Genomic DNA, 24,712 nt, shown 5'->3' with positions numbered 1-24,712 from the left:
TTGTCGCTAATCCCCGGGGTCACCGGCACCGGCGGGTCACCTCCGGCGGGTGGCACCGGCACGGGGACACTCCCACTGGGAGCACGGCGTGCTGGTTTGTACTGGGAGCCCTGGGGCGCGCAGGGCGGTACTGGGCTGCACTGGCTGTGCTGGGGCATTCGGGGCTGCACGGGGAGCTGGGGTGTGCTGGTTTGTACTGGTCTCACTGGGAGCACTGGGGCGTGCTGGAAGAAATGGGTGCTCTGAGAGCACTGGGATGTCCTGGGAGCTCTGGTAGAACTGTGTGCAACGCATTACACTGGGAGTACTGACACGCACTCGGAGAGCAGGGTTATACTGGTTTATACTGGGAGCGCTGGGCGGAGCAGCCCCGCCCCCCATTACCTTCCTGGTCCCCCCCCGCCCCCCCCCCAAATCCCCCCTTAATCCCGGCCGCGTTAATCCCCGGCAGCTGCCGCGGCTGCAAATGGCCCGGGGGGTTGGGGGGGGCGAGGGGGGGCACACAGGCTATGAACCCCCCGAGCCCCCCCGAGCCCCCCGTGTCGCGTTCCCACGCGTGTCCCCCTGGCCGGCTCTGGAGGGGCCGGAGCTGCGACCCCCCCCTCGATGGGGCGGGGGCAGGGCGGGGGGGGCACGGGGGGAAAAGCCCCCTCTATGCGTGTCCCCCCTCTGTGACCTCCCCAAAATCCAACGTGGGGCGACCCTCGCACCGCCCCCTTCCTCAGTTTCCCTCGTGTCGGGCCCGGGGTGGGCGGAGCCGAGGGGGGCCCCGCCCCCCACGTACCCCCCACCCCGCCCCCCCCCCCCCCACCCCACGGCGCCGGGTCCCGGCGGCAGCGGCACCCACGGGACCCCCCCCCGGCACCCACCGGACCCTCCCGAGCCATGGAAGCCCCCCCAGAGCCCCTCGAGGGGGAGGTGACCCACGAGGGACGGAGGGCGGGCAGGTAATGGGGGGTCACGGGGGGGGTCTGGGGGCTCTGGGTGTGCCGGGAGGGGGGGACAGAGTCGGGGGGCCAAGGGGGGGTCAGGGCCGCCATGGGGGGGTCCAGAGCCGGGGGGTCCCGGGGTCAATGCCGGGGACGGGACAGCGCAGGGGGCAGGTCCGTGACTGGGGGTCAGTGTGGGGGGGTCCCGGGGGTCAGTGCTGTGCCGGGGGGTCAGTGTGGGGGGTACATGGGGGATCCGGGCCGCGCCTCGGGTGGGCTCTGTTTGCCCCCCGCGGGTCCCTGTTCTCGGGGGTCACCCGGGGACACGGGGGGGTCACCTTGGAGGGGGAGGGCAGGGCTGTCCTGCGGGGGGCTGCGCATCTGCCCCCCCCTGCCTGCGGGGGGCGCTGTGCCGGGGAGACAGCGCCCAATTTGGGGGGACACCCACCCCCTCCGGGCCGGTGTGGGGGTGCCCCCCGAGCAGGGGGCGGGCGGGAGCGCTGAGAGGTGCGGGCAGGGCACACACGGGGCACTCACAGGTGTGCACAGGTGAGTTCAGGTGCTCACATAGGTGTGCACGGGGCACTCACAGGTGCTCTCAGGTGATCTCAGGTGCGGCTGCTCTGCCGCCCCTCCCCCGGGACTCGTTAGCCGCCGTACAAACAGTCCCGGGGGGCGCGGGCTGTCCCCAGAGACCCCCGGGGCAGGGGGGGACCCCAAGGGCCGGGGCCACCCAAAACAGAAGAGTGTCCCCGCAAAGGGGAGGCAGCTCAAAATCAGGGGGTGCACCCAAAAACGGGGAGCACCCCGAACAGAAATAAATAGATTTTAAACAGAGGCTTGCTCCCCAAGAAAGAAAGCGGACCCCAAAGAGGGAGTGCTCAAAACAGAGGGGCGCACCCCAAAAAGGGGGTGGAATACACCCCAAAAATGGGAGCACCCAAAATGAAGGATTGCACCCCAAAACACAGGGGGGGAGGCCGAAAGAGAGGTGCACTGAACCCCAATCCCGGGGCTCGGGGGGCCCTAAAGCTCGGGCGCTGGGCGGGGCCAGGGAAGGGGCGGGGCAGGGGCGTGGTCACGAGGCCCGCCCCCGGCGGCGCTCAGCGCCATGGGCGAGGGGGAGCCCAGGTACGGGGGGGGGGCACTGGGAGGGACTGGGGGCACTGGGAGGGACTGGGGCAATGCTGGGGCAATGCTGGGGCGGGGCAGCGGCACCGGGGGGGCACCGGGGGAGGGAAGGGCTGTACTGGGGGGCGCTGGGAGGGACTGGGGCGTTACTGGGGCGGGAGGGAGCACAGGCGAGGGGACGCTGGGTGTTACTGGGAGGTGGAGGGGCGGCACTGGGGGGCTACTTGGGGGTGCGGGGCAGCAGTGGGGGGGTACTGGGGGTTAACCGGGGGATGCGGGAGGGGCTACTGGGAGGGCTGGGAGGCGCGGGAGGGCTCTAGTGGGGCGCAAGGGGTTACTGGGAGCACTGGGGGATGGGGGGGTTCCCTGGCGGAGGTTACCGGGGGATGAGGGGGGGTCCCTGGCCGAGGTTACCGGGAGCGCTGGGGCCGCTCCCGGGGCACTGGGAGGCGCTGGGCAGGCTGGGAGTGGGGGGGGGGGGCTGCGGCGGCCAGTCCCGGCCCTGGCCACGCCCTCTGGAGCGGCCACGCCCATGGCCACACCCACGGCCACGCCCTGCGCCGGGGCCGCTGCGGGAGCGCAACGAGCGGGAGCCCCCCGGGACCGGGACCGCCCCACGGCACCGCCCCCCGGGACCGGGACCCCCCTCGGCCGGCCCGGCCCGGCCAGCCCAGCCCCGGTGCGGGTGTGCGGTCCCAGCCCTCGGGAGGGTGTTTGGACGTGTCCCGGTGGGTCCGGGGGGTCCCGGTGTGTCTGGGGTCCTAGGGGTGTTCTGGGGGGTCCCGGGGGGTCCCGGTGCGCGGTCCCGGTGCCAGCCTCCCCCCAGCATGGCGCAGCAGCTGATCAGCGGGGCCGGGTACGTGCCCGAGGACGGACTGACGGCCCAGCAGCTCTTCGCCTGCGCTGACGGGCCTCACCTACAAGTGCGGGTGACCCCAAAACCCTCTGACCCCCCCCCCCCCCGCCCCCCGCACCGCCTGACCCTCACAGGCACCTCCAGAGCCCCCCAGCACAACCCGGCACCCCCAGATTCCTCCCTGGGGACACCTGAACCCCAGGGACCTCGCAACACCCCAAGACCCTCCCAGGAACCCCCCCAGGGACTACCAAGCCCCACCCCAAGAATCCCCCGACGCCCCCTGCCCCCCCACTGCCAACCCCTCAGGACCCCCCAGGAACCCCCTGACCCCCCAGCTCACACATCCCTCCTCCATCCTCCCCCAGGGGGGACCCTCAAGGGGGAGCATTCATTCCCCCCCCCGGCGGGTCTGGGTCAGTTTGGGGGTGTCAGGGGGGTCCCCAGCCCTTTGTCCCCCACAGTGACTTCCTCATCCTCCCGGGCTACATCGACTTCACGGCCGATGAGGTGGTGAGTGAGCCCCCAGGACCGCCCCCCCGTGCCCCCAGAGCCTCACCTGGATCCCCAGGACCCCCCCTGTGCCCCCCAGGACCGCCCCCCCGTGCCCCCAGAGCCTCACCTGGATCCCCAGGACCCCCCATGGCCCCCTGGGACCCCCCTGGATCCCCAGGACCCTCCTGTGCCCCCTCCCCGGAGTGACCCCATCCCCCTCCTGGGCCCCCCTGTGGTTCTGGGGTTGGGGGATGCCCGTGGGGTCCCTGCAGGTTTGGGGGATGGGGGCTCGAGGAACCCCAGCCCTCGAGGGGGGGGGTTATGGGTGCAGGGTCCCTGTGTCTTTGGGGGTGCTGGGAGGGCAGGGGGGGTGAGGTGGAGTTGCCCCCAATTTCTCAGGGGAGCCCTTGAGGGCGATCAGGATTTTAGGGGTGCTCCCCTCCCCAGGACCTGACATCAGCACTGACCCGAACCATCACCCTAAAAACGCCCCTGGTGTCATCCCCCATGGACACGGTGACCGAGGGGGACATGGCCATCGCCATGGCCGTGAGTGGGGACACGGCGGGGACACTGGGAGGACACTGGGGGTGCTGGGGGGACACGGTCACCGAGGAGGACAGGGCCATCACCACGGGTAGGGGGGCACCCGCATGGGTGGAGCCATCCCGGGGGGGCACCGAGGGGACACCCGGGGGGTTGTGGGGAGTCTGGGTTGGGGGCAGCTCTGTCAGACGTGGGGGGCACCCGTGGGTGCTTGGAGGGCACCCAGGGAGCTGAGCAGAGGGGGGCGCAGTCCCTGAGGGGTGCGAGGGCAAACGGGAGAGGGGACATAGATTTGGGGGGGGGGGGGTGCTGCCCGCCCAGCCGGAGCTCAGGAACCCACGGCCCCCCTGTGCCCCCCCAGCTGAACGGTGGCATCGGCATCATCCACCACAACTGCACCCCCGAGTTCCAGGCCAGCGAGGTGCGCAAGGTCAAGGTGAGCCGGGGGGGTGTCCTGCTCTGGGACCCCCCCAGTCCTGCTGTCCCCTGGGACCCTGCCCGTGCTGGCCAGCGGTGGTGGCCATCAGCACCCCATTTTGGGAGTTCCCTCGGTGGTCCCTGTCCCAATGCCACCCCCCTGTGTCCCTGAGCCCCCTGTGCCCCCCAGTGACGCTGTCCCCTTTGTCCCCGCGCCCCCCAGTGACACTGTCCCGTGTCCCCAGCGGTTCGAGCAGGGTTTCATCACGGAGCCGCTGGTGATGAGCCCGGCGCACACCGTGGGGGACGTGTGGGACGCCAAGGCCCGGCTCGGCTTCTCGGGGGTCCCTGTCACCCACTCGGGGCGCCTGGGGGGGCGGCTCGAGGGCATCGTCACCTCGCGGGACATCGACTTCCTGCGAGAGAGTGACAGGGCCACCCCCCTGGCCGAGGTGGGTGTGGGGCTGGGGGGGACGGGACGGGATGGACGGGAGGTTGGAGATCTGTGGTGGGAAGGGGTGGGGGCTGCCCACAGCGCCCCTGGGCCCCCCAGCACAAGTGACAGTGAAGGTGACAGTGACACACAGTGCAGGTGACAGTGACAGTGCCCGTGCTGGCGCCTGTGGCAGCGCCAGTGCATGTGACAGTGACAGGCAGTGATGGTGACAGTGCCGGTGTCAGTGCCAGTGCTGGTGACAGTGATGGTGGCAATGCCAGACAGCGCTGGTGCCAGCACCTGTGCCGATGCCAGTGGCACGTGTGTACCTGTGTCCCCAGGTGATGACCAAGCGCAGGGACCTGGTGGTGGCCCCAGCCGGTGTCACCCTCAAAGAGGCCAACGAGATCCTGCAGCGCAGCAAGAAAGGTGCAGAGGGGCACCCGTCACCCCCCGAGTCCCCTGTCACCCCCCGAGTCCCCTGTCAGCCCTGGAGGCACCTCCCTGTCACCCCACAGCAGGTGTCACCCCACAGCAGGGGTCACCTCCACTCGGGGGCACCTCTGTGTCACCCTGGGCACCCCGTGGGGGATGTCCCCTGTCCCTGTTGCTGTCCCCCCACGCCCCCATCCCCTGGTGACATTGTCCCCGCCGTGTCCCCAGGGCTGCTGGCAGTGACCAGCACCGATGAGCTGGTGGCTGTCCCCACCCCATCCTTCAGGTCCCCTCCGTGTCCCTGGGGTCAGCCGTGTGTCCCCCCTTCCTGTCCCTGTGCCCCCATCCCTGGGGTCCCCTCCATGTCCCTGCAGCCCCTGGGTGACCCCGCAGTCCCTGCAGTGTCCCCAGGGAAGCCGCTGATGGTGACCAGCAGTGCCGAGCTGGCGGCCACCATCACCCTGCGCTTGGGCTCCGCTCGGTGTCCCCAAACCGCCGCCGTGTCCCCTGTCCCGGGGCTGCCCGCTGAGCTGTCCCCGCGCTGTCCCCGCAGGGAAGCTGCCCATCGTGAACAGCCGTGACGAGCTGGTGGCGCTGATGGCGCGCACGGACCTGAAGAAGAACCGGGAGCACCCGGCGGCCTCCAAGGACGGGCGGAAGCAGCTGCGGGTCGGGGCCGCCATCGGCACCCGCGAGGATGACAAATACCGGCTGGACCTGCTCGTGCAGGCCGGCACCGACCTCGTGGTGCTGGTGCGTGCACCCCCAGACCGGGGGGACCCCCAGACCCGGGGGGACCCCAAACCGGGGGCTCGGAACAGCTGCGGGGCTGGAGGGGATGGAAAAGAGGTGATGTGGGAATGAGGCAGGGGAGGCACCCCAAAAACGGGGGGGGGGGGGGGGGTGAGAGTGGAGCTGACCTGAGGGTGCTGCTGTGGGGGACCCTGAAAATGGGGAACCCCAGAAACAGGGATCCCCAGAAATGGGAGACCCCAAAAATCGGGCAGGGACAGAAAGGGAAGGGAAAGAGAGATGGGGATGGAGCCGCTGGTGTAGGTGGGTGGGTGCAGCGGGGAACCCTAAAAATAGGGGGTGGGGGCACCCCAAAAACCGTGGGACCCCAAAAGGGAGGGGATGGGATCTGGGGATGGAGCTGCTAGTGCTGGGTGGGGGATGCCCCTAAAAAGGAGGGGCCTGGAGGGTACCCCCAGCACCGCCCTGCTCATTGAACCCCAACCTCCAAACCTGCACCCTAAACCTGCCCTGCACCCCAAACCTGTCCCGCACCCCAAACCTGCCCCCAGGACTCGTCGCAGGGGAACTCGCAGTACCAGCTCAGCATGATCCGCTACATCAAGGCCAAGTACCCCGAGCTGCAGGTGGTGGGGGGCAACGGTGAGACCCCAAACGGGGGGACACGGGGACCAAAACCTGGGAGGGGACACAGGAACTGCCAGGGCTGCAGCTTGGGGGGGGCAGAGATGGGGGAGAAATGGGGGGCGGCATTTGGGGTGTCCCCCACAATGGTGAGGTGGAATTGGGGGTGCCATTTTGGGGTGCCATTTTGGGGGGCTATTTTGGGGTACCCTGGGCAGCGTTGGGTGCCATTTCGGGGCACTGTTTCTGGGGTGCCCTGGGCAGTGTCCGGGGTGCCATTTTGGGGTGTCCCCGCAGTGGTGACGGCGGCCCAGGCCAAGAACCTGATCGACGCCGGGGTGGACGCGCTGCGGGTGGGGATGGGCAGCGGCTCCATCTGCATCACCCAGGAGGGTGGGTGACACCCCCTGACCCCCCCGGCACCCCCAGACACCCCTGCAGTGTCCCTGTCCCTGATCCCTTGTCCCTCTGCCGGTGCTGGCACGTGGCCGGGCTCAGGCCATGGCCGTGTCCCTCAGTGTCCCTGTCGCTGACCCACTGTCCCTGTCCCTGTGACGGTGTCCCTGTCCCCGTGGCGCTGCTGGTGTGTGACCAGGCTCAGGCCATGGCCGTGTCCCTCACAGTGTCCCTGTCCCTGACCCACTGTCCCTGTCCCTGTCAAAGTGGCCGTGCTGGTGTGTGACCAGGTTCAGGCCACAGCTGTGTCCCTTACAGTGTCCCTGACATGTCCCTGTCCCCTGCAGTGCTGGCCTGTGGCCGTGCCCAGGCCACAGCCGTGTACCGTGTGGCCGAGTACGCGCGGCGTTTCGGTGTCCCTGTCATCGCTGATGGTGGCATCCGCAGCCCCGGGCACGCCGTGAAGGCGCTGGCACTGGGAGCCTCCACCGGTGAGGGCCAGGGGGACACGGGGCGGGGGGACCGAGGGGCAGAGGGGGCACCCAGAGGGGTCTCACGGCCACCGGGGCACCCCATAGCCCCCCAGCCCGTACTGGGGGAGTTCCACGCCCCCCACCCCGCCGGCGGAGGGAGGGGGTCCCTGACGGGGTGTCCCCCCCAGTGATGATGGGGTCGCTGCTGGCGGCCACCACGGAGGCCCCGGGCGAGTTCTTCTTCTCGGAGGGCGTGCGGCTGAAGCAGTACCGGGGCATGGGCTCGCTGGACGCCATGGAGCAGGGTCCTGGCAGCCAAAAACGCTACTTCAGGTACCCGGGGGGGGCCGGGCCGGGGGGGTGCCGCCCCCCAGCCGCCCCCCCCAGCCCCTGTGTGTCCCCCCGCAGCGAGGGGGACGCGGTGAAGGTGGCGCAGGGCGTGTCGGGCTCGGTGCAGGACAAGGGCTCCATCCACAAGTTCGTGCCGTACCTGCTGGCCGGGCTGCAGCACGGCTGCCAGGACCTGGGCGCCCGCAGCCTCTCGGCGCTGCGGTCAGTGCGGGCTCAAGGGGGGCGTCGGGGGAGGTTTGGGGGGGTCCCAGCGGCCCCACGAACCCCCCTTGCCCCCCCCCAGGTCGATGATGTTCGCGGGGGAGCTGAAGTTCGAGCGCAGGACGGTGGCGGCGCAGGTCGAGGGGGGGGTGCACGGGCTGCACTCGTGAGTGGGGACGGGGTTTGGGGGGTTTGGAGGGGCTGAGGGGGTTGGGGGGGTTTGGAGGGGCTGAGGGGGTTGGGGGGTTTGGAGGGGTTTGGGAGAGCGGGGAGATTTGGGGTGCCTGAGAGTGGTTGGAGGAGGCTTGGGGGGTTGGGAGGGTTTGGAGAGGTTTAAGGGGCTGAGGGGGTTTAAAGGAGGTTTTTGGGGGGCTAGGGGGGTTTGGAGGAGGTTTTGGGGAGCTGAGGAAGGCACCGCTCCAGATCCCATTCGGAGGTCCCCCCATTTGCCCCCGTACTGGGTCTGGGGGCACCTCCAGTTTTCCGGTGTTGGGGGATTGGGGTGCGGGGGGTTCCTGTGCCCCCCCTGAACCCCCCTCATCTTCCCCTCCCTCGCAGCTTCACGGTTCTGCCCCGTAAGTACCGGCTCAGCCCCTGGGATTGGGGGGGCTCGGGGGGTCCCCTTTACCCCCCTTTATCCCCTCCCTGATGGTCGGGGGGGGCTGGGGGAGGGGGGACCCCCAGTCTCCAGCCAGGATCTGGGGTTTGGGGGTCCCAACCCCCCCAGAAGGGGTTTGGGGGTTCTCTTTGACCCTCCCTTGTCCCCGCAGTGCCCAGAGGGGGCTGCCCTGAGGAGGGGTCCGCCCGGGCCAGCGCCCCCCGCCCGGAGCCCGCGGGGACCCCCCCGGCCCCCCGACACCGGCGCTGTTGATGCTGCACTGGGACCCCGACATGGGGACACCCCCAAACTCGGAAACCCTCCCGGAACTGGGAGTGCGGGGAGCCCCCAAACCCCCCCTGGGCACCACAGGGGAGGGGGATCCCCAGAGTCCTCAGAAATTGGGGTGCAGAGACCCCCCAACGTCCCCGGGGAACCACGAGGCTGTGGGGACCTCTCCAGAGAGGGGGATGCAGGGACCCCACAACCCCCCCCAAAGTGGTGCAGGGACCCCCAAACCCCGCGGGGACCCCCAAACCCTCCCTGGCACTGCGGAGCTTGCAGGGCCGTGTCCCCCCGGGTGGGGAGGGGGGGGACCCTCGCAGCCTCCCGGGGACCCCCGGCACTGCAGGGACCTCCCCAGGGTCCCGGGGGACCCCAAAGCGTCCTGGGGGACCCCCACAGTGTCCGGGGGACCCCCACAGTGGCCCGGGGACCCCACGGGCCTGTGGCCTCCCGGTCTGGGGGAGCCCCGGACTCGCTGTGGCCAGGGGTGAATAAAGTCTTGGAGCATCGGAGCGTGCCTTGTCCTTGTCCCTGTCCCCAGCCCTGTCCTTGGGCTGTCCCCGGCCCTGTCCATGGTGCTGTCCCCTGTCCCTGTCTGTGTCCCTGGGCCGGCCCTGTCCCTGTCCCCGCCCCTCCTCCTGTCCATGGTCCTGTCCCCCAGCCTGGCCCTGGCGTGTCCCTGTCCCTGCACGGGGACCGGGGGACACGCGTGGCACCAGGGACACATGTCGTGACACAGGGTGGCACACATGGCACAGGTGACACACACCTGGCACGGGTGGCTCACGTAGAACGTTGCAAAGGTTGGGACACACCTGGCACGCCTTGGCACGCACCTGGGACCCCCCAGAAGCGGGACCACCCCAAGAGGGACCCCCCCCCCCCCATATTGTGGCACCTTCCCAGAAGTGAGACCCCCCCCCCAAGTGTGGGATATCCCCCCCAAATGTGAGACAACCCCCCAAATGCAAGATATTCCCCTCGACAAATGTGGGACACCCTCCCCTACGGGGGCACCCCCAGAAGTGAGACCCCCTTCAGATGTGGGACCCCCAAACATGGGACCACTTCAAAATGTGAGACCCCCCCACAAATTTGTGAACCCAAATATGAGCCCCCCCCCCAAAGTGGGACCCCTCAAACACGGAACCCGCCCCCGATGTGGGACACCCCCCCACCTGTGCCCCCCCCCGCTCCAGCGGGGCCGTGCGGGTCCCGGTGCCCGCGGGGGGAGCTCGGGGGGCGCGGGGGGTGGGAGGAGGAGGAGGAGGAGGAGGAGTGGGGGGGGGGCTCGGCCCGCCCCTCCCGCCGCTGCCGCCGCCGGGGCCGGGCCGGGGCTGGAGCCGCCGCCGAGGCCGGTGGGTGCGGGGGGGCGGGGGTGGGTTTGGGGGTGCGCGGGGGGTCGGGGTGCGGGGGTCGGGGTCCCCGGGGTGCGGGGGAGGTCCCGCCTGGGGGGGCGATGGGCGCTGCTGAGCCGGGGGTGGGGGCGCAGGGTGGAGGTGCCGGGTTTGCCGGGTTTGGGGGTGCGGGGCGTGCCCGGGGTTGGGGTCCCCGGAGGGGGGGGAGGGGGGGTGCGCAGACCGGGGGGTCTCGGCTGCCGGGGGAAGAGAGGTGAGCCGGGTTTGGGGGTGCCGGGGATGGAGGGGGGCCGGGTTTGGAGGCGAGGGGGGGGGCCTAGAGGTGCGGGGTGCGGGGGACGCGGAGGTGGCGAGCCGGGGTTCGGGGGTTCGGGGGTGACCCTCCCCCCAAAATACTCTCGATCTCCGAGCCGCCCCCCCCTCCCCGTTGCCGCCCCCGCGCGCGCTGTCCCACGCACACGCGGCTGGCACGCGCGGTCACGCGCGCGCACACGTGCGCACGGGCACCCACGCGCGGGGAGGGGGGGGCGCGGGGGGGGCGGGGGGGGGGAGCGGAGAGAACCCGGGGGGGGTCGGGGTGCGGGGTCGGGGTGCGTGGGAGGGCACGGGGAGCGTGCGGGGGGGCACAGGTGGGTGCGGGGGGGGGGCACAGGTGGGTGTGTGAGCGGTGGTGAGGGGGGGAGGGGGCTGCACAGGTGAGCGGATTCTGGGTGCAGGGGGTGCCCACTCCGAGCTGTGCCCGTGCGCCCCCCCCGCAATGTCCCTGTCACACGCGTGGGCACAGCGCGGGGGGAGGGCGGGTGTGCGCGGGGCGCGCGTGGCTGCGACCCACGGGTGACACCGGGGAGGGGGCGCGGCGTGGGGACCCCCTTTTATCGCGGTGGGGGTCTTGGGGCTGTGGGGTGCGGGGGTGGCAGGGCCGGGGGGTGGCGGGTGCGGGGATGGCACAGGTGCTGGGGGATGGCACAGGTTCCGGAGGTGCCGGTGCGGGACTGTCCCCGCGTGTCACCCCGCGTGTCACCCCGCGTGTCACTTCGCATCCGTCCTGCCCGCGTCGCCGCCGCCCTGACGGGCGCGGTGCCACCCCGCGGCGACAGCCCCTGTCACCTCGATTAGGGACCTGGCGCGGGCGGGGGAGCTCTGGGCGGGGGGGGACACCTCCGCACGGCCCCGCGTGCCCCCCGTCCCCGAGTGCCACCGCGCCACCCGCGCTGCTCCTGCCCCTTCCTGGGGGGGCTCCTGTGTCCCTCCCCACAGGTGTTCCTGTCCCAAACTCGGGGTGCTCCTGTTCCCCCCCCGGGAGGTCCTGTCCTCTCCCCTGGGGCTCCTGTCCCCAGGCGCTCCAGTGCCCCCCCAAGTGCTCCTGTCCCATCCCGTCCCTGTCCCCAAGGTGCTCCCCGAGGTGTCCCCCCCCGAACGCTCCCTTGGTACCGAGAGCTGGGGAGGGGCTCCAGGGTGTCATGGGGGGCTCTGGGGTGCCGGGGGGGTGACACTTCTCTCCCCCCTCTCCGCAGCCGCTCCGGATGTCCCTGATGTCCCCCGTGGGGGGGGCGGCCGCCCCCCGGCTGCTGCTGGCGCTGCTCTGCTTGGCCGCCCCGGCCGCCGCCCCCCCGCCCCCCAGCAGCCCCCCCGGGACCCCCCCGGGCCCCGCCGCGCCCCACAGCGACTCCCCCGTCCTGTCCCTCAACCTCGGCCTCAACTTCAAGATCAAGGTGCGAAGCCAGGGGGGGCCGCGCCCCCCCGCGCCCCCCACCCCTCCGGGCACCCCCAGGAGCCCGGGCCCCCCCCGGAGCGCCGCGCCCCCCACCCTGCCCGAGCCCGGCGATGAGCAGGGCTCCGCCGGACCCCCGGAGGAAGCGGGGCGCTGGGGGAGCCCCTCCGGCCCCGGGGCTACCACCCCCCGTCCGGGGCGCCCCCGGGACAAGCAGCTGGAGCTGGACATCGCCATCGACCTGACCGCGGGGCTGGACCCCCCCCCGGGGGGCTCGGGGGCGGCCGTGCCCCCCACCAGCCTGCTGGGTGCCGCCCCCGGCCGCCCCCGGCTCCTGCCGGGCCTCTCGAAGCTGGCCGGGAGACTCAGCGCCGCCGGTGAGTGCCCGGGACGGGCCGGCCCCCCCTGGGACCCCCCGAACCTGAGGGACCCCCCCAACACCTCGGTGCCCTCTTCTAGGGTTCCTGTTTCCCACGGTGCCCCCCAAGATCGGGGCCGAGGGGGGCAACGCGTCCCTGGAGCTGGAGGAGGCCGGGAGCGGCGCGGAGCCAGGTGGGGGGGCGGATTTGGGGGGGCTTGGGGGGTCTGGGGGGTCTGGGAAATGGAGAGTCCTGAGGGCATGGGAGAGTCCTGCGTTTGGGGAGGTCCGGGGCAATGGGGGTTCCTGGGATTTGGGGACATCCTCAAATGGGGGGGGCGGGGAGGAATGGGGGGTCTTGGGATTTGGAGGGATCTGGAGGGATGCGGGGTCTGAGGGGGACGGGAAGTGGGAGGCAGTGGAGGGGGGTCCTGGGGTCTGGGGGTTGCTGAGGAAATGAGGAGGTCTGGGAGTTTGGGGCTGCTGAGGTTTGGTGGGGAGGAGGCTGGGTGTGGGATGTGGGGGGTACCTGGGTGACAGGGGGGGGTCCTGGGAGGAGCAATGGGGGGGTTCAGGCCGCCCCCAGGCTGTGGGGACCCCTGCTGACCCCCCCCCCACCTTCGTCTCCCGCAGCCCTCTCCCCCGGCCGCCAGCCCTCCCGGGGGGCCGCGCCCCCCCCCGCCGCCGCCTCCGCCTGCACCCCCGGATCCGCCTGCGGCTCGGGGGGGCCCGACCCCGGCGGGGCCTCCCCCGCGCCCCCCTTCTCCTGGCCCCCCCATTTCCTACCGCTGGGCACCCCCTGGCCCGAGGCCGCGGCGCTCTGGGGGGCGGCCTGGGGGGGGCACGTCTATGGGGCGGGGGCGGCGCTGGCGCTGCTGGGGGGGCTGGGGGTGCTGCTGCTGCTGGGGGGGGGGCGGCCGCCCCTGGCGCGGCTGCTGGGGGGGCTGCTGGCCGTGTCGGGGTTCGCCCGCGCCTTCCCGCTCTTCTTCGACCCCTACGAGCTGGGGGGGCGGCTGCCCCCGCCCGCGGCCCGGGCGCTCTTCGAGCTGCCCTTCCCGTGCCTGGGCTGGGGGCTGGCGCTGGCCCCCCCCGCGCGGGGCGCGCCGCTGCTGCTGGCGCTGGGGGTGCTGCACCTGGGGGGGGTCCTGGGGGCCGTGGGGGCGCTGGCGGCGCTGGGGGGGCCCCCGGCGCTGCTGCTGCTGCCCCGGGCTCTGTTCGCCGCTCTGGCGGCCGCGCTGGCGCTGGGGGCGCTGGGGGGGCTGCGGCGCTGCGGAGGGGGGGGCTCGGGGGGGCGCGACAAGCGCGGGGGGCTCGGGGGGGCGCGGACGGGGGTCCCGCGGCTGCTGGGGGCGGCGGGGGCGGCGCTGAGCGCGGGGCTGCAGCTTTTCGGGGCGCTGCAGGCCTGGGGCTGGGCGGTGACCCCCCCGCCCGGGCCCTGGGCCTGGTGGGGGCTGCAGCTCGCCGCGCGCCTGGCCGAGGTCGCCATGGGGGGGGCGCTGGCGGCGCTGGCCTTCGCGGCCACCCCGAGCGGCCGCGCCCCCCCCGGCGGCCCCCCCGAGCCCCCCGAGGGCAGCGGCGGGCGGGGGGCGGGGGAGGAGGCGGGGGGGCCCCCCGAGTCCCCCCTGGACGTGGACGGGGACCCCACGGCCGGGTACCGGCCCCCCTCCCCCATCGACCTGCGCCGCTCCATCGACGAGGCCCTGGGAGCGCCGGGAATGTTCCGCGCCGGGAACGGCGGCATCGGGGGGCTCGGGGGCACCGGGAACACCGGGACCGCCAGAACCGCCGGTACCGGCACCGCCGCCGGCACCGGGAACACCGGGAACACCGCGCTCGGTGCTCCGGGCAGCGCTGGGAATAGCGGCAAGAGCAAGAGCAACGGGATCAGCGTCCTGGGGAGCACCGGGAACACCGAGATCAGCGTCATCAGCGCCGCCGGGAACACCGGGAATACCGGGAGCACCGGGAACATCGGCACCAGCAACACCGCCTTACCGGGGGGCGGCAGCACCGCCATTCCGGGGGTGGGCACGGGGAGTGGCGTGACCGGGATGGGCACGGCCAGAGCGCCGGGAACGGGCACAGCTGGAGCAACGGGAACGGGAGCAGCTGGAGCCACGGGAACGGGCACAGCTGGAGCAGCGGGAACGGGAGCAGCTGGAGCCACGGGAACGGGCACAGCTGGAGCAGCGGGAACGGGAGCAGCTGGAGCCACGGGAACGGGCACAGCTGGAGCAGCTGGCGCTCCTGACACAACCGGCAAAGCTGGCACAGCCAGCACAGCTGGAATATCTGGCGCAGCCAGCCCAGCCGGCACACCTGGCGCAGCTGGAACACCTGGCACAGCTGGCACAGTCAGCAAACCTGGAACAGCCGGCAAACCCGGTATAGCCGACACACCTGGCACAGCCGGCACACCTGGCACAGCTGGAACACCTGGCACAGCCGGCACACCTGGCACAGCTGGAACACCTGGCACAGCCGGAACACCTGGCACAGCCGGAACACCTGGAACAGCCGGCACAGCCAGCAAACCCAGCATAGCTGTCACACCTGGCACAGCCGACACACCTGGCACAGCTGGCGGGACAGAGCTCGGCACCCGCGGCACAGCCAAGGACAGCAAAACGGTGACACCGGGAATTGGCACCGCCGGCACCTCTGGGACAGGAGCACCGGGCACCTCCAGCACCAGCAGCACACCTGGAACACCTGGAACACCGGGCCCTGGAGCGCCTGGCTCTAAGGGTCCTGGCACAGCTGGCTCATCAGATCCCAGCTCCGCTGGCACAGCTGGCACAGCTGGCACAGCTGGCACCTCTGGCACCCCCGGCTCAGGCGGCCCCAGCAGCTCCGGCAGCCGCGGCCCCCCCACCGCCCCCCGCCCCCCCGGCCCGTCCCGCGCCGCCTCCTGCGGGGGGGCTCGGGGCGGGGGTCCCGGTGATGTCCCCTCGCCCCGGGGCACCCCGGCCCCCAGCACGGCCCCGCAGGGCTCCCCCCGGGCAGCGCCGCCCCCGCTGCGGCCGTCCCAGAGCTGGGCTGAGGGGACCCCCCGGCCCCCCCCGGCCCCCCAGACCCCCGCGCCCCCCGGGGCTGGGGACGGCCGCAGCCCGGGCAGTGACACCATAGACTTGTAGGGTGCGGGGTGACCCCCCCGCGGGGCAGCGCGGAGACCCCGGCCCGGCCCCACCCGGTCAGGGACCCCCAGGACCCCCTCAGCCGCCCTCCCTGAGACCCCCAAATAAGGGTGACGACCTCGGGGCCCCCGAGTTCCTGAGACCCCCAAGTGCTGGTGACAATCTGGGGACACTTCAAGTCCGTGAGACCCCCAAGTGTTGATGACAATCTGGGGACCCCCAAGGTGCCCCCCAACTCCCCGAGACCCCCAAATACGGGCAACAAACCCCCCATGTCCCTGAGCCCGCCAAGTGCTGACAATGACCTGGGGACCCTCCGAGGCCACTCCGAGTCCTTACAGACCCCCGAAAAGGGGTGACAACCTGAGCCCCCCCCGTATCCACGAGATCCCCAAGTGCTGGAGACAATCTGGGGAGCCCTCCCAAGTTCCCAAGTCCCCCCCAAACAGGGGTGACAAACTGCCCGCCCCAACTGAGCCCCTCAAGCGCTGACAATGACCTGGGCCCCACAAGCCGCCCCCCAAGTCCTCGAGACCCCCAAATACGGGTAAGAAGTGCCCACCCAAAGCCTTGAGCCCCCCAACTGCTGGTGCCAATCTGGGGACCTCCCCAGCTGTCCCCCGAGTCCTCGAGACCCCGAAGTGCTGGTGCCAATCTGGGGACCCACCCCCTAATTCCATGAGACCCCCAAATACGGGTAAGAAAAGCCCCCCCATGTCCTTGAGCCCTCCAAGTGCTGGTGCCAGTCTGGGGACCCCCCAGACGCCACTCAGGTCCCTGTGACCCCCCAATACGGGTAACAAAGTGCCCCCCAAGTCCCCGAGACCCCCAAATACTGGTGACGACCTGGGGCCCCACAAAATCCCCCATGGACCCCCAGTTACCCCCTCCCCGTGTACCCAATAAAGTGCCACGTGCGAAGGATGTGTGAGACCCCCGGATGGACCCTGAGCACCCCCAGCCCTGGGCCGGGATCCCCGAGCCCCTCTGACCACCCCAACTCCAGTACGGGACCCCCGAACGCGTCCCCGTCCCTGGAACCGTGCCCCAAGGGGCTCTCGACCCCTTTCCCTCAGGGTGGGACCCCCCGAGCCCCTCTGACCCTCCCGGTCATGGCCCCCCTCAATCCCCGCCCCTCGGTCCTCCGCGCCGCCAGGGGGCGCTCTAACCCCGCCCCTCCCCGGGCACCGCCCCGCCCCGCTCCCGGCATCCCCCGCGTGCCAACATGGCGGCGCCCGAGCCCCGCACGGTGCTGGTGCGGGGCCTCCCCCCCGGCGCCACCGCCGCGCTCCTGGAACGGCTCTTCGGGCACCTGGGGCCGGTCCGACGCTGCTTCGTGGTCACCGAGAAGGGTCCGCGCCTGGAGGGAGCGGGGACGAGCGGGGAGCGGGGTTTGGCGGTGTCTGAAGCGGTCTGGGAGCGAGCTCTGAGGGGCTGCAGGGACGGTCTAGGGGGCTGGGACTGAGCCCTGGGGATCTGAAAGGGGGATTTGGGGGGCTGAGATTGGGAGCGGAGGGCTCCGAGGGTGCCGGGCTCGGGGCTGGGGGGAGGGCTGGGAGCACGGAGGGATTTGGGGCTGGGGACTTGGGGGGTCCGAGGCCGGAGTTTGGGGGGCTGAGGGGAAAAGGGGGGCTTGGATTGCGGTTTGGGGGGGTCCAAGATGGGAGCAGGGTCTTGGAAGGGGGGGTGACATTTGGGATTGGGGTCTGGGGGGTGCTGACCTGGGGGGCTGGGACAGGGATGGGAGGCTGGGGCGTGGAGGGGGGACATGAGGGAGGCCTGGAATTGTGGGGGGAGGGTCTGGGAGCAGGGATTTGGGGGAGCAGGGACTGGGGGAGCAGGGATTTGGGAGAGCAGGGATTTGGGGGAGCAGGGACTGGGGGAGCAGGGATTTGGGGGAGCAGGGACTGGGGGAGCAGAGCTGTGGGACTCAGCAGCCGCCACAGCCGCGTTCCAGGGGCAGGGCTGGTTTGGGGGTCCCGGGCGGGTCTGGGGGGGCTGTGCCGGCTCCGTGTGGGTCTCGGGGGGGTGGGGGGGGAGTCCGGCCCCTCACCGCCCCCCCGGCCCCCCCAGGCTCCCCGAAATGCCGCGGGTTCGGCTACGTGACCTTCTCCCTGGCCGAGGACGCGGGGCGGGCGCTGCGGGAGCCCCCCGAGCTGGGGGGGCGGCGCCTGGGGGTGACCCTGGCCCGGCCGCGGCCCCGGCCCGAGGGCAGGGACAAGGACAAGGACAAGGACAAGGGCAAGGGCAAGGGCCAGGAACCCCCCCCGGCCCCCCCCCGGCCCAAGAAGCCGCGGGGCCCGTCCCGCAAGGCTCGGCTGATCCTGCGCAACCTCAGCTTCCAGGTGAGGGGGGGGCGCGGCCCCGGGACCCCCTGAGGGAACCCCTGACCCCCCCAGGGACCCCCAGGGACTCCCCTATTCCCAGGGGACCCCCGTTCCCAGGGGAACCCCCCAGGGATCCTCCCAGCTGTCCCCATCCCCAGGAACCCCCAGTGACCCCATTCCTCCTGAGGTACCTCCCCAGCACCCCTGAAGCCCCCAGGACCCCCAGACCTGTGCTGTCCCTCATGTCCAGCCCCCCCAGGGCCCCCCCAGACCCCTCTGACCCCCCCAATCCCTGCAGTGCTCCGAGGATGAGCTCCGGGCTCTCTTCACCCCCTTCGGCCCCGTCCTGGAGCTGAACCTGCCCCGGAAGCCTGGTGAGACCCCCGAGCCCCCCTGAGCCCCCCGGGGTGTCCCCACACCCCCCAGGCCGGGGGCTCAGTCTCGGGGGGCTCTTGCAGACGGGACCCCGAGGGGCTTCGCCTTCGTCCAGCTCCGGAACCTTCGGGAAGCGGCTGCGGCGCTGGGGGGGCTCAACGGGGCCCAGCTGAGAGGTCTGGGGGAGCTGGGGGATGTTTGGGGTCCTGGGGGATGTTTGGGGTCCTGGGGGATGTTTGGGGTCCTGGGGAGGACTCGCTGGGTCTCGGCTCTGGGATTTTGGGGGTCCTGGGATGAAGCGGGGGGTCCCTGGGAGGTTTTGGGTGCTGAGGGGGAGATCAGAGTTTGGGGGGGAAATGGGGGGTGGGGGGCAGTGGGGTGGGAGCTGGGGGGTGCTGTGGCGGCCTTGGGGGTCCCGGGGAGATTGGGGGGCTGAGGGGGGTCTCTGGGGCTGTGGGACCCTCAAGAATTTGGGGCTCTGACCCTTCCTGCCCCACCCAGGGCGGCCGCTGGCCGTGGACTGGGCCGTGGCCAAGGACAAGTACCAGGGGACACAGGGAGCCCCAAAACCGCCTGGTGAGACCCCAGAACTGCCCCCCAAACCCCCAGTGAGACCCCAAATCCCCCCCAGGCCCCGTGTGAGGGGCTGGGCCTGCCCCAGGGATTTGGGGGGGCAGAGGGGGGCGGGGGTGACTGTGCCCCCCCCACCCCCTGTCCTTACAGAGGGGGAGCAGAAAGGGAAGGAAAAACAGGAAAAAGTGCAGGGGGAGGAAGAGGAAGAAGACAAAGAGGAGGAGGAAGAAGAAGAGGCAGAAGAAGAAGAGGCAGAAGAAGAAGAGGATGAGGAAGAGGAGGAAGAAGAGGAAGAGGAGGAGGAAGAAGAAGAGGAGGAAGAAGAGGAAGAGGAGGAAGAAGCTGCCCAGCTGCCCCAGCAGGCCACAAAAAGGGGATCAAGGGTCAGAGCTGGGCTGGGGCACGGGAAAAAGAAGAAGGCAGAGGAAACTGAGGAGGAAGAGGAAGAGCAGGAGGAAGATGATGATGAAGAAGAAGGGAATGAGGATGAGAAAGGTTTGTTGTGTCCTGGCAAGGGGGACATGGCTGGGGGCTTTGGGGGCTTCAGGGAAGGGAGGGATCTTCTGTGGGGCCTGGGGGTGTTTCTGGGGTCTGGGGGTGTTTCTCTGGGGTCTGGGGGTGTTTCTCTGGGGTCTGGGGGTGTTTCTGGGGGTTCCCTGTGGGCTCCCAGGTACCCCAACCCCCCCCCCGTTGCAGAGGAGCCCCCCCGGAAGCGCCGGCAGCGCCCGTCGGACGTGGGCGAGGGCAGGACGGTGTTCATCCGGTGAGTGGGGGGCTGGGGGACCCCAACCCTGCCCTGGGGGCACCCCCGGGACCCCCTCTGACCCCCCGGCCCCCCCAGGAACCTCTCGTTCGACACCGAGGAGGAGGAGCTGGAGGAGACCCTGGCCCAGTTCGGGGGGGTCTCCTACGTCTGTCTGGTGCTGCACCCCCACACCGGGACCCCCAAAGGTGGGACAGGGAATGGGGGGGGCTGGGGGGCATCAGGTGCTGCTCCCCCACACCAGCAGCCCCAAAAAGCGGGGAGGGAGCCGGGGGGATCCGGGTGGGAGCTGCACCCCACAGAGTGGGGGGGACACCTGGGGGGGTCTTTGGGAGGGGTCCCAGAGGGTGCTGGGATATCGGGGGGGCTCTGGGACCCAGAGTGGGGAGGTCTCAGGTTTTGGGGTGTCCCACATTTGGGGGTCGGCTCCCACACTGGGAGGGTTCTCTCTCCTGTGGGGGCTCCCCTCTGACCCCCCCCGGCCCCCCCAGGCTCTGCCTTCGCCCAGTTCGAGACCCCCGAGGGGGCCCAGAAATGCATTGAGGCTGCTCAGGAGGGGTCTGAGGTGAGGGGGAACACCAGGGACCCCTCCAGGGCCACCAGGGCTCCTGGGGTGGCTCCTCCTGGGGGAGTTTGGGGTGTTGGGGCAGCCGAGAGGATCTGGGAGGGGTCGAGAGGGTTCTGGGGTCTCAGAAGGTTTTGGGCGGTTTGGGGTTTTGGCAGGGGGGGAGTTTTTGGGAGAGTTTGGGGGGTTTTGGGACAGGGTTTTGGTGGGTTGGGGGCGGTTGGGCAGGGTTTGGGGGAATCCTGGGAGGATTTCGGGGTTTTGGGGTCTTGGAAGGTGTTTGGGGTTTTGGCAGGGTGGGAGTTTTTGGGGGGTTTTTGAGGAGGTTTGGGAGGCGTTGGGGGACGTTGTGGGTTTGGGGGGGGGGGGTCGGGATGTTTTGGGGGTGCCTGTGGTGCCTGACCCCTTTGCTCCCAGGGCGGGGGGCTCCGTGTAGGGGGGCGGCTGCTGCGCGTGGACCCCGCCCTGAGCCGGGAGCAGGCCCGGGGGCTGCAGGGCTCGGGGGGGGCGCGGCCCCGGAGCGGCACCAGGAACCTGTACCTGGCCCGGGAGGGCGGTGAGTCCGGGGGGCAGTGCCCCCTGCACCCCAAACCTTCCCTGAGCCCCCAGTCCTCCCTCCCTGAGCCCCACAAACCTCCCCCTTCTCCTGGACCCCCAGCCCCTCTTTTCCTTTGACCCCCAAATCTCCCAACCCCTCATTCCCTCTGCCCCCCCCAGTGCTTCTCAAATCCTTCCCAAACCCCCTGACCCCCCGAGCCCCCCCCAAACTCCCCGACCCCCAGTTCCCATTCCCAGCTACCCACCTGGGCTCTCCCATTCCCCCAAACCCCCCAAATTCCCAAAATTATCCAATTCCCATCCCAGCGATCCATCTGGGCTTTCCCATTCCTCCTGACCCACCCAAATTCCCCAATTCCCTCCCAGCCATCTGTCCGGGCTCTCCCATTCCCCCGAAAGCCCCCTGACCCCCCTGGCCCCCCATAAATTCCCCAAATTCCCCAATTCCATCCCCAGCCATCTGTCCGGGCTCTCCCATTCCCCCGAAAGCCCCCTGACCCCCCTGGCCCCCCATAAATTCCCCAAATTCCCCAATTCCATCCCCAGCCATCCGCCCGGGCTCCCGCGCTGCCGAGGGTGTCAGTGACTCGGACATGGCCAAGCGGGCGCGGGTGAGTGTGACCCCCCCAAGGGCCCGGGGGGGGATTTTGGGGTGTCCCCCACCCCGTGCTGACCCCCCCGTTCCCCCCCAGTTCGAGGAGCTGAAGCGGCGGCGGCTGCAGGACCCCAACATCGGCGTGTCCCGGACGCGGCTGTGCCTGCACAACCTGCCCAAGGCGCTGGACACGGCCCGGCTCCGGGCCCTGCTCAGGGGGGTCCTGCGGGCCCCGGGGGGGGCAGCGCCCCGAATCACAGAGGTGCGGGTGCTGGGGTCCCCCGTGTCACTTCGTGTCACTCTGTGTCCTCTCTGTGTCACTCTGTGTCCCCCCTGTGTCACTTTGGTCCCCCTGTGTCCCCCAGGGCTCTGTGTCCTCCCCTCTGGTGGGTGGAGGTGATTTGGGGGTGCGGGGGAGTTGGGGTTCCCTCCCAGGCTGGGTTTGGGGTGCAAGGGGAGGTGAGGGATCCCCCCTGTGTCCCCTGGGGGATGTTGGGGTTCTCCACGGGGGTGTCGGGGTTTTGGGGTGACCCCATCCCCACATCCCAATGCCAGGTGGTGCAGGGGGAGGGGGAGTTTCAGGATGACTCCAGGAGAATTTGGGGTGTCCGGGGGGGTTTTGGGAGTGCCGGGTGCTGCAGGAGCTGTGGAGGGGTTTGGGGTGCCCTGGCTGGGTTTTGGGGTGACCCAGGGGATGTTTTTGGGGTGACCCCGTCCCTCCCCCAGTGCCGGGTGATGCGGGAGCTGCGGGGCCAGGGCCAATCTTTGGGGTTCGCCTTCGTGGAGTTCGGGGAGCACGAGGAGGCCCTGGGGGCCCTGCGGCGCCTCAACAACAACCCCGAGCTCTTCGGGGCCCACAAGGTCAGTGGGGGCACCCCAAAAACTTCGGGTGACCCCGTTTTCAGAGCCCCGAGCTGCCCCCAGCATTCCAGGCTTCCCCCTGGGATTTCCTGGGACTTCCCTGGGGGTTTTGGGGTGCCCCCTGGGTTCTGGGGGGCTCTACTCGGTAGTGTGGGGTGCACCGGGTGTTTTGGGGTGCCCCGCAGTTTTTGGGGTGTTCTGGGTTACCCTCAGCTGTTTCACGGGGAGGTTTCTGGGGTTTCCCCTGGATTTCGGGATGCCCTCGTTGTGTTGGGGTGTCACGGGGTTTTGGGGTCTCCACCTGGGTTTTGAGCCCCTCCCCAGTGCTCGGGGGGTTTTGGGGTACCTCCTGTAAGTTTGGGGTGCTGGGGTGTGCCCCATGGTGTTTTGGGAGCTTCAGAAACGTCCTTTTGGTTTTGGGGTGACCCCTGGGTACTTGATGAGATTCCCTGGTGTCGGGGGGGTTTTGGGGTGTCCCCTTGGTTTTTTTGGGTATTTGGGGCCCCCCATCCCGTTTTTGGGGTGTTTCGGGGTGCCCACCGTGCCCCCCCAGCGCCCCATCGTGGAGTTTGCCCTCGAGGACCGGCGGAAGCTGCGGCTGCGGGAGCAGCGGATCCAGCGGGGCCTGGTACGGGGGGGGAGCCCCTGAACCCCCCTTTGCCCCCCCCGGGGGGACCCCCCAGCACTGCCCCCCAGCACTGACCCCCCCTTTCCTGCAGGCCAAAGCCAAGGCCAAGGCCAAGGCGGGACCCTCGGACCCCCCCCAGGCACCCCCGGAGCCCCCCCAGGCACACCCAGACCCCCCCCAGGGGCACCCGGCCCCCCCCGCGGGCTCGGGGGGACCCCAGGCCCCCCCCGGGACCCCCCCCGGGACCCCCTGGGCCGGGTTCTGCACGCAGGGCCCGGGGCACAGGGGGGCTCCTGGTGCCCCCCGCACCAAGGTGCTGGCAGTGCCCTCGCACCGAGGCCCCAAAATCAGGTGAGGGGGGCCCTGTGCCCCCGCCCTCATCCCCCTTTAGTCCCTTTCCCCCCTTTCTCCTTCCTTCTTCTCCCTTTTTTTCCTTTTCCCTTTTTTCCCCCACTTCTCCTCAGTTTTTCCCCCTCTCTTTGTCCCTTCCCTTTTCCTCTCTTTCCCTCTTTCCACCCTTTTCCTTCCTCCTGTCCCCCCATTTCTCCCCCTTTTCCCTCCCTCTCCCCTCCCCGGGGGTCTCTGTTCCCTTGGGGCCCCCCAGGGTGTCCCCCCTCCCCAAATTCCCCCTTTTTTCTCCCACAGGAAACGAGACAAGGGGAAGGCTCAGCCCCCCCCCAAGCCCCCCAAAGCCCCCAAGGCCTCTCGGCGGCGGGAGAAGCTCCGGGTGCTCCCCCCCCAGGTAGGGATTGGGGATTTGGGATTGGGGATTTGGGGTTTGGGACTGGGGATTTGGGGTTTGGGATTCGGGATTTGGGGTTGGGGTCAGACCCTCGGGTTGGGCACCCCCAATGTTCGGTTGCCCCCCCAGTTTTACCCCCACACTGGGGGATTTTGGGGCTCTCTGACCCCTCTGTTCCCCACACTGGGGGATTTTGGGGCTCTCTGACCCCTCTGTTCCCCACACTGGGGGATTTTGGGGCTCTCTGACCCCTCTGTCCCCCACACTGGGGGATTTTGGGGCTCTCTGACCCCTCTGTTCCCCAGAGCCAGCGGCGGCGCCGGGGGGGCTCCGGGGGGGCCGAGGCGCGGTTCCAGGAGCTGGTGGAGAGGTACAAGAGGAAGATTTTGGGGAGCAGCCCCCCCACGGCTCGGAAGGGCAAATGGTTCGAGAGCTGAGACAGCCCCAGACGCCCCCTGGCACCCCAGAACCCCCCTGGGGGTGCCGGGGGTCCCAAACCTTACAGGGGGGGTTTGGGGTGCTGCCCCCCATGCGATCTGGGGGGGGAGGTGGGGGGTGAGACCCTTGGGTCCCCCCTGCCCCCCCCCAGGATTTGGGGGTGTTCCCCCTGCCGTGACTCTGGGGGTTTTAATAAAAATGGGACTTTCCAGGAAAATTTGGCCTCTTGGTGCCACCCCCCAACTTGGGGACCCCAAAACATCTCCCCTGGGATGGGGGGCCCAGGGAGGGGTGGCGGCGACCCCCATGGACCAGGGGGGTTGGGGGGTCCCGTGAGTTTCGAGTCCCTGTGTCCCCCCAAAGCTCTGCCCGTCCCGGCTGAGTCACAGTGGCCCCGTGTGGCCATGGCCGGTGGCCACGAGCCTCGAGTGGCCTCGGGCCGTGAGGGACGTGCCCTGGGGGTGGCCCTGCCCCACGGCCACCGCTGGCCACCCCCTCCCGGGGTGTCCCCACCGTGGGGAAGGCAGGGGGGGACCCTGGGAGGGGCCAGGCCTGCGCTGAGGGGACACTGAGAGTGGCACTGGCAGCGACCCCCGTGTGTGACCCCCCCCGTGTGTGACCCCCGTGTGTGACACCCCTGTGTCCCTGTCCCCTCTTCCTCGTGTCCCTGTGCCCCCTTTCCCCATCTTTGTCCCCCCAGCCCTGTCCCCTTTGTCCCCCTCGTTCCCCTCTCCTTGTCTTCCCATCCCTTTTCCTGAGGGGGTCCAGACCACCCCCCGTGTCCCCCCCGTGTCCCC

General features: G+C 70.6%; 3 protein-coding genes and 1 long non-coding RNA gene across 4 annotated transcripts in view; all 4 read left to right on the top strand.

Moving 5' to 3' along the window:
* The window catches only part of LOC148223808 (uncharacterized), a 135,342-nt gene that overhangs the window by 17,274 nt on the left and 93,356 nt on the right, over positions 1 to 24,712 (top strand). The window lies entirely within an intron of this gene.
* Positions 2,758 to 9,438, top strand: IMPDH1 (inosine monophosphate dehydrogenase 1). The gene is given in 16 exon segments (XM_088166019.1): positions 2,758 to 2,968; positions 2,970 to 2,983; positions 3,381 to 3,429; positions 3,859 to 3,960; positions 4,319 to 4,393; positions 4,620 to 4,826; positions 5,152 to 5,239; positions 5,799 to 5,998; positions 6,550 to 6,640; positions 6,920 to 7,015; positions 7,366 to 7,509; positions 7,680 to 7,824; positions 7,900 to 8,043; positions 8,126 to 8,209; positions 8,602 to 8,618; positions 8,814 to 9,438. Coding segments are annotated over 16 exon segments (1,638 nt in total). The 5' UTR covers positions 2,758 to 2,887; the 3' UTR covers positions 8,915 to 9,438.
* Positions 12,915 to 15,849, top strand: LOC148223810 (uncharacterized). Its single transcript, XM_088166042.1, has 5 exons — positions 12,915 to 12,942; positions 12,987 to 13,222; positions 13,355 to 14,789; positions 14,862 to 15,391; positions 15,715 to 15,849. Exons 1-5 carry the CDS (start codon positions 12,915 to 12,917, stop codon positions 15,847 to 15,849), a joined length of 2,364 nt encoding a protein of 787 aa, XP_088022168.1.
* RBM28 (RNA binding motif protein 28) lies at positions 16,709 to 24,132 on the top strand. The gene is made up of 17 exons (XM_088166017.1): positions 16,709 to 16,842; positions 17,564 to 17,835; positions 18,116 to 18,191; positions 18,276 to 18,368; positions 18,694 to 18,768; positions 18,916 to 19,260; positions 19,462 to 19,528; positions 19,607 to 19,716; positions 20,020 to 20,093; positions 20,511 to 20,649; positions 21,198 to 21,262; positions 21,344 to 21,508; positions 21,973 to 22,107; positions 22,661 to 22,735; positions 22,827 to 23,086; positions 23,381 to 23,477; positions 23,783 to 24,132. Exons 1-17 carry the CDS (start codon positions 16,716 to 16,718, stop codon positions 23,912 to 23,914), a joined length of 2,307 nt encoding a protein of 768 aa, XP_088022143.1. The 5' UTR covers positions 16,709 to 16,715; the 3' UTR covers positions 23,915 to 24,132.

The sequence above is a fragment of the Sturnus vulgaris genome, chromosome 5 (genome assembly GCF_052056855.1).
Source record: "Sturnus vulgaris isolate bStuVul1 chromosome 5, bStuVul1.hap1, whole genome shotgun sequence".
NCBI classification, from domain to species: Eukaryota; Metazoa; Chordata; class Aves; order Passeriformes; family Sturnidae; genus Sturnus; species Sturnus vulgaris.
This window is presented reverse-complemented; position numbering and strand designations above follow the sequence as displayed.

Bases quoted from the DNA above. Each gene is read 5' to 3' on its own strand.
- RBM28 (XM_088166017.1), top strand. From the start codon at position 16,716: ATGGCGGCGCCCGAGCCCCGCACGGTGCTGGTGCGGGGCCTCCCCCCC. The intron at 18,369-18,693 runs GTCTGGGGGAGC...TGCCCCACCCAG, and splicing joins CAACGGGGCCCAGCTGAGAG to GGCGGCCGCTGGCCGTGGAC. The intron at 23,478-23,782 runs GTAGGGATTGGG...TCTGTTCCCCAG, and splicing joins TCCGGGTGCTCCCCCCCCAG to AGCCAGCGGCGGCGCCGGGG.
- LOC148223810 (XM_088166042.1), top strand. From the start codon at position 12,915: ATGGGGGGGTTCAGGCCGCCCCCAGGCT. The intron at 13,223-13,354 runs GCGCTGCTGGGG...GACCCCTACGAG, and splicing joins ATGGGGCGGGGGCGGCGCTG to CTGGGGGGGCGGCTGCCCCC. The intron at 15,392-15,714 runs GCTGAGGGGACC...GGGACCCCCAAG, and splicing joins TGCGGCCGTCCCAGAGCTGG to GTGCCCCCCAACTCCCCGAG.